This window comes from Mercenaria mercenaria, chromosome 1 (genome assembly GCF_021730395.1).
Source record: "Mercenaria mercenaria strain notata chromosome 1, MADL_Memer_1, whole genome shotgun sequence".
In the NCBI taxonomy this organism is placed as follows: Eukaryota; Metazoa; Mollusca; class Bivalvia; order Venerida; family Veneridae; genus Mercenaria; species Mercenaria mercenaria.
Genome location: NC_069361.1, coordinates 62,268,393 through 62,276,483, shown reverse-complemented (window position 1 = coordinate 62,276,483; position 8,091 = coordinate 62,268,393). Strand labels below are relative to the sequence as shown.

At 36.9% G+C, this 8,091-nt stretch overlaps 1 protein-coding gene across 1 annotated transcript in view; it reads right to left on the bottom strand.

Annotated features, from left to right (window-relative positions):
- Positions 1–201: 201 nt before the first annotated feature.
- LOC123536194 (calmodulin-lysine N-methyltransferase-like) overlaps positions 202–8,091 on the bottom strand; it is a 63,428-nt gene continuing 55,538 nt past the window's right edge. Inside the window, exons 10-12 of the mRNA XM_053549131.1 lie at positions 7,658–7,721; positions 5,964–6,092; positions 202–319 (exon numbers count right to left, since the gene is read on the bottom strand). Of these exons, the coding sequence (XP_053405106.1) occupies positions 215–319; positions 5,964–6,092; positions 7,658–7,721 (298 nt within the window). The 3' untranslated portion in view covers positions 202–214. The remainder of the gene's footprint in view (positions 320–5,963; positions 6,093–7,657; positions 7,722–8,091) is intronic.

Sequence of the window (8,091 nt, the reverse complement as noted above, 5' to 3'; positions counted from 1 at the left end):
TTACAGTCAGCAAACACCAGGCCACAGATGCTCCATTTGAAGGTAATTCTGGATGGTAGCCTGACTGAAGATGTTAAAGTGAAAATACTGACAAAGGATAAAAGATGCAGGCCCATCCACTAATATTTATAGCCCATCTTTAACAAAGGTCAAGTGAGCATATATAATCAAATTGGCCAGATAAAACAAGCTAACAAAAAGCATATTTTAATGTTTATTCTTTTAGATCAGTTTTCTCTCTGTTTGTTTTTTTGCTGATATGCAAGAACCATGGGTAATGTATGTCTGGATCATACATGACTTTGCCTTTATTCTTCATCTGAAAGGACAGAAAATACAACATTAATACACAAACATTTTTGATACTATCAAAATCAATCAACAGGAACAAAAGCTTTAATATTTCCACCATGCATTTACCATTTGGTAACTGTTGCAGGTCACTATTCTAAAACAAGAGGGTTATGATGACCCTGGTCAGTCAGTAGGTCACACTCATGGTCACTGAAGTCAGTTTTAAGATCGGTGTGCAAAACTGTATATGTCATCCAAATTTCACGGCTGTATCTTAAAAAACAAGAAAGAAGGTCAGTATGAACTTTTAGACAAGAAGATTTTTAAAGTATTTTCCTACATAAGACTATGTAAAACTTGGGACCCCCAGGGTGGGGCCTCTTTTCACCTCAGGGTCATAATTTGAAAAGTCTTGGTAGAGGACCACTAGGCAATGTAATATACCAAAAATATCAAAAGCCTAGGCCATGCATGCAGTTTCAGACAAGAAGATTTTTTAAAGTTTTTTCCTATATAAGTCTATATAAACCATGTGACCCCCAGGGTGGGGCTATATTTGACCCTAGGAGGATAATTTTAACGAGTGTGACTAAATGCAGAGTTGGAGCGCCGGTATAAATTACAGACTCCGGTATATACCAGATTAACTAAATTGAATGAAAAATATCTTAAATATATATATTTTGTAACCATGGTGATACTAACCCTAACCTTTAGTCAGTATATTATGCATATTATACACTAAATGCGTGCGGACATGCAAAAACATGCATATTTTTGCCGTGCGCTACCATTGATAATCTTTTTCGGGCATGCGCAGACGACCGCTCCAACTCTGCAGTGAGTTACATCGAATTTGAACAACCTTGGTAGTAGACCACTAGATGATACTACATACCAAATATCAAAGCCCTAGGACCTGTGATTTTGGACAAGAATATTTCTAAAGTTTTCCAATCAGAGTTGAGTGTGGAATTCAAGTCTATGAACAATTTTTAAAGAAGAACATCCAAGGAACATCCCTGTGAAGTTTCATCAAAACTGGCTTGGTGGTTTAGGAGGAGATGTTTAAAGGAAAGTGTGGTTGGATGGACAGACGGCGGACGCTGGATGGTGAGCGGTCACAATAGCTCACACTGAGCTAACAAGCAGGCCATGATGGCCCCAGATCGCTTAACTGAGTTTCACAGCAAAAATGTATTTCACTAGAGCCATTGTGGGATATTCTTCTGAAATGGAACAGTTTCACACACACACAAGATGGTTTTCAAAGTGCACCCTCTATATAAATATCATACTTAAAAGGAAAGCAAATTGTTGTACAGTGTTTGTGCTATTTCAAACAAGATTTTCAAACATACAGAGAGGCTCAGTCTAGCGGAACTATTTGAAAATATTTTGGAAAGGTCCATCATGACTATGCTTCTGACCATTTAAAAGTTGTTATTGCTGAACAACCCAAATAACCAATACATTTGGTCTCAATATGACAAGTCACATTTTTTGAGAATACTAGATTACAGTATTCATTACAAGACTTTAGTATTATCATCAGAACAAGAAGTGTGTCTATAGGACACTGGTGCCCACACTTCCTGTCACTGTATGTGGTTTCATGACAGGTGAAATATATATATATATATGGAACGTAATTCTATTCATTCCGTAGAGTGCCGTTATATTTACCTGGGATCTTGGAACATTCTTTTGTTGGGATCTTGGAACGATCAGAGATCATATACAAAAGAATGTTCCAACAAACCAGGTTATACCGGGCGTGTATGTATATATATATACATGAAGTAATTTCAAAGAATACAAACAATTACAGCTAAAAACACACATTAATTTTTTATCAACAACCACAATGGATGTCTCTCACTAGTCTTATCTACACTTACTGTATTGCATGGCTTATCAAGATTTATAATACAGCACCCACTGCATTATACAAATAGTGAAACTATTTGTGAAACTGATTAATTTGATTAAACTATTTCTATATAGATACAATGACATATTCAATGGTGTTGTACATTTAATTTAAGAAACCTTAAAAATTTAAATGATGAAATGTAAAAACCCACAAAAATTTAAAAACTAACACCCGCTGTTATCACATACAAAATTTTTAAAACATCATGAAGTCTCTAAAATATAGTGTCTTAAAATTTAATTATCAAATATTTTTGGACCAATAGTACAGAATCTTCTATCATTAAATGTTTTGCACTTGTTGTATGGAACTACATAACGACATTCAGAATTCTCAGACGATCTCAAACCTTGTCTACTAGGAACATACTCTGAAAGCAATTCTGTTAAATACATAGTTGCTCTGCCAATGTGACAGCTATACATGAAAGAAAGTATCTTAAACTCAATGCTTGCTTTCAAAGGCAACTAATGTAAGTCATACAATGCTGGTTTGGGACTGTCAAATTTCCTCCTAGATTAGCACAGTTGCATCTTACATACACCATAACGTACCTCTACATACACCATACATTATGACATTGCAGTTATCCAGATGTGAAATAACTAGAGACAAAACTAAAATGGTGCTGCCTTCGTTCTAAACAGGTGCCCCCCCCCCCCCCCCCCCCCCCACACACAATAAAATATTTCTGGAGCCGCGCCTGCTATAAAAGGCTATTGCAGAAATTGTTAATATACTAATATATCTTAACGTATCTTGGAACTAACTTACTGGCTAGATCTACCATCTTACACTAAATTTAATATTTACTTTCTAAGATTGAAATTTATAGTTGTGAATTTATACTTTTTTTTCGTCAAACATGAATAACAGACTTTTTTCAGTGCTTGACTCTGAATTAGAGCTTTGCCAGTAAAAACTTTATCCAAAAAATTCTAGGTTAAAAAGGGGCATAACTGTCAAAATTCAAATCAGAGTTATGGGGATTATTTCTTTTGGTGTAGACTTTGATAGTAAATAATACTTTAAGTTTCAAGTCAAAAGCTTTGATAGTAACAGAGATATTTGACTTTATCAAAAACTTTAACCAAAAAATTCTAAGTTAAAAAGGCGGCATAACTCTGTCAAAATTCAGATAATAGTTATGGGGATTGTTTCTCCTGGTATAGACTTTTGACTTTATCAAAAACTTTAACCAACGGCAATGCCAACGCCAACGCTGGGGCAAGTGTAGTAACTCTACTTTTTCTTTGAAAAGTCAAGCTAATACTGGAATCACCAGTTCTATTTTATAACATTTGAAGGAAATATTTTATTTATACACTGGGGCGAGTGTAATAGCTCTACTTTTTCTTAAACTATTCTGTTTATACACTGGAACTGCCAGTTATTAAATTGTGAATTTATTCATTACCTATATTTAAAGAAAACTAGAATGTGTCTGTAGGACACAGGGTGTGCCCCCCACTGGTACATTTGTCACAAATAAGTGGCAATAATTCAAATGTTTGCAGTCTTAATGGGGTATAGCCTCAACAAACATTTTATGAAAAGGATTCATTATTCTAGGCGCTATACTTTTTGAGCTATGAGCATCACAAACATAAAATCCACTATTTTGGCTATTTCTTGGGCCATAACTCTGTAATAAGAGCTAAGATTCTCAAGAAGAATGCCAAGTGTGCAAGGTCCACACCACGATTAAAGACTCTCAGAAAATTTTGCCTGAATTTACATATAAATACCCAACATGTAAAAATATTAGAGGTGCACAAGTTCATTATCATGAATTAAGACTCATGCAAGGTTTCATGAATCTATATCAAATACTTTTTGAGCTAGGCATGTCAGAAGGTGAAAATGTGCATTTTTGACTACTTCAGGGGCCATAACTCTGAAAATTGGGGGCAGACCCAAATGAAAAATAGGAGGTGCACAAGTTCATATCATGATTAAGACTCATGCAAGGTTTCATGAATCTATATCAAATACTTTTTGAGCTAGGAGTGTCACAAGGTGAAAATGTGTATTTTTGACTATTTCAGGGGCCATAACTCTGAAAATAGGGGGTGGAACCAGATGAAAAGTATGAGGTGCGCAAGTTCATATCATGATTAAGACTCAAGCAAGGTTTCATGAATCTATATCAAATACTTCTTGAGCTAGGCATGTCACAAGGTGAAAATGTGCAATTTTGACTATTTCAGGGGCCATAACTCTGAAAACAGAGGGCAGAGCCAGATGAAAAATAGGAGGTGCGCAAGTTCATATCATGATTAAGACTCAGGCAAGGTTTCATGAATCTATATCAAATACTTTTTGAGCTAGACGTGTCACAAGGTCAAAATGAGCATTTTTGACTATTTCAGGGGCCATAACTCTGAAAATAGGGGGTGGAGACAGACGAAAAATAGGAGGTGCACAAGTTCATATCATGATAAAGACTCATGCAAGGTTTCATCAATTTATATCAAATACTTTTCGAGCTAGGCGTGTCACGAACTTCGGACGCACGGACGCACGGATGCACGGACAAGACCAAATCTATATGCCCCAACCACTCATGGGGGGGGGGGGGGGGGGGGGGCACAATAAACTTCAGAAACAACATCTCTGTTTTCAATTTGTGTTCATTGACTGCAGTTACCATTTTACATAACAGTCACAACCAACACACACACATATTGCACACCAGTATATAAGAAGAAGCAGTACATATGAACTTTGCCCAACTGCTTTTCTAGGTGTACATGCATACTAGCTGATAAGCGATTGCACTGACATTCCCTATTATTGTGTTTGAGTTAGTAATGGCAGAGATACAGTGAAAATGCATCAAAATTAACCTAAATTGAGTTTAACATTCATGCCAAATATAAATAAGATTCCTCAATGCATGTCAAAGGTATGGGCCGAACCAGATCTGACATGACCTTTGACTTTCAACTGTGACTTTGACCTTTGAGATCGGAACCTGGGGTGTGTGCATGACACTCCGTCTCACTGATGTTAACATTCATGCCAAATATAAACAAGATTCCTCAATGCATGTCAAAGTTATGGACCAGACAAGATCTGACATGACCTTTGACCTCAAACTATGACCTTGACCTTTGAAATAGGAACCTGGGGTTTGCGCATGATATTCCATCTCACTGAGGTTAACATTCATGCCGAATATAAACAAGATTGCTCCATGCATGTCAAAAGTATGATCCGGACAAACAAATCTGGATGGATGCACGCACAGACAGACGGATGCACGCACATACACCAAACCACCATTTGGACAACTATGTCTTCGCTTCCACAAGCGAGCTCGACAAAAATAGGTGCCATAGTTATTGACCTTGTGGATTATGAAGTGGATTATGATGTGAAACAACTACTTTTAGTTTGAATAAAATCCATTTGGTAATTTTGACCCTTGTGCCATATGATGTGGGTGATGATGAGGAATAACTATTTTAAGTTTGAAGCAAATCCATTTAATAATTACAGAGATAAAGAGAAAGTGCTTCAAAACTTTAATCAAGTTAAGAAACGCCGGATCTAGTAGGATAGCTCTCCTTATACTTTGTACAGTCGAGCTAAAATGTGTGTTACCCTATATTTGTCCACATTTCATTTGATCACTTCTAATAACACTTCACCTCTGTTACACCTTACCTTCACTAATAACTGCAATAAAATGTATGCTACACAGTTGTCATGATGGAACTTTTGTTACCTTGCAATGTATAGTCCAGATTGTGTCATCATATCTCTCTTTCACATCTGTATTGAACAATGATTGGGCAAGAGTCACAAAAGCTTCAAATGTGTTCCCTCTCTTTGGAGCAAACAAAATTGCTTCACCCTGAAAAATGCAAAGCATCTAAATGGCAAGTATCTAATGTAAATGGAAGATTTCATCCCTTGTTTGGAAGTGTTTTACTCTACCTACTGAGCTCATTAGGCAGCCCATTCAATAAAACAAGAGCAATGTTGGGCATAGCCATCCCTGAGCTGCAAATGTTTTGTATAAAATGTGTCCAAAAATTAAAAATATTCTGAAATAGTGAATCATATGCATTTTAGCTAAAGAAGAAAGTGTGTGATCAAGAAGTAATGTGTCCAATATGTATGCAAGAGCTATAATTGATACAAACTGCAGTTCCTTAACTGTTCTATATTTCTTGTACAATGCATTTCCTCTCAATGACACACCTGTCACTGTGTTAATTTTTAATGAAATCATTTATATAGTTTTGGAGTAAGGTCTGGACAAAGTGTAGAGCAAATTCATTAAATAATTATTCAAAGCCAAATGTACCTATCAGTTAAAAACAACATAGTGGCCCAAAATTTCTCACCTGCTTGACACAGAATAGATGCATGACACAATTAATCATAAAAGGTAGGAACTGTGTACAGCATGAAAAACATAAAACAGGTCAAGTGCACCTTAGAGAGGATGCTACAAAACAAGTTCAATGAAGATCCCCAAATAAGTTCAAATGGAAAAATCAGTCAAAGATATTTCTAGTTTAGCTCTAGTGTTCGCTTGAAGGTGCTTAAAGCCCAAGTTTGAAGAAACAAGAGCTGTCACTAACAGTGACAAATGCCCCCGCAGCACCTTGACCTTTGTTCTGGTGACCCCAAAGTCAGTAGGAGCGGTGTACTCAATAAGTACTATCAGCATGTGAAGTTTGAAGGTCCTGGGTGCAGTGGTTCGCATGTAAAGTGCCTTCATGCAAAAAGTTAACGTTGGCCCCTGTGACCTTGACCTTTCACCTGGTGACCCCAAAGTCAGTAGGGTTGGTGTACTCATAAAGTACTATCAGCATGTGAAGTTTGAAGGTCCTGGGTGCAATGGTTCATGAGTAAAGTGCCTTCATGCAAAAAGTTAACGTTGGCCCCTGTGACCTTGACCTTTGACCTGGTGACCCCAAAGTCAGTAGGGGTGGTGTACTCAATAAGTACTATCAGCATGTGAAGTTTAAAGGTCCTGGGTGCAGTAGTTCGTGAGTAAAGTGCCTTCATGCAAAAAGTTAACATTGTGACTAACGAAAGAACAAACTAACTAACGGACGGACAGTTGAACTTTACAAAAATGTTACAGACCAAGTGGAATCATTTGTTTAAATTTAAGAAAGGACCTTGGTAGGATGCTAAATACAAAGTTTGGTGTAATTCTGATCAGAAGTTTCAGAGGAAAAGGTGCTTAAGAAAATTGTGGATGACAGACAATGGACACCCGACTATCCATCTATACTAATAGCTCACTCTGAACATTTTGTTCAGATGAGCTTAAAATGTTGACTGGACGACTGACACAGGGCGATCACAAAGTCACCTGTGCACAAGTATGGTCTCCTGTTCCAAGTCAGTGCAGGGGAGATAACATAACACATTACATAAATATTAAGTGTTTATACTTACATCATCTTTTAATAATCGATAAATTGTCTCCACAAGATCTTCTCTTCCTTCTTCAAAGAAAAAACTGAAGTGAAAAGAGGAGATTTATCAATCAAAATAAAACTACACTCTCAAATTGATATTCTAAACATGCAGCAGTAATTATGTCCATCACAAAATGTATTTCCTTTAATTATACTTTTTATGTCAATTGCTTTAGGCACTGAAAAAACAAGAGCTGTCTCCGTAGGATGACACATGCCCCCGATGGCACTCTGAATGAATAGTTATGGCCGATGTTAGAGTTTAGGACCTTTGACCTACGGACCTGGGTCTTGAGCGCGACACGTCGTCTTACTGTGGTACACATTCATGCCCAATAATTTTAAAATCCATGCATGAATGACAAAGATATGGACCAGACACGCCCATCAATGCACTATCATGAAATATGA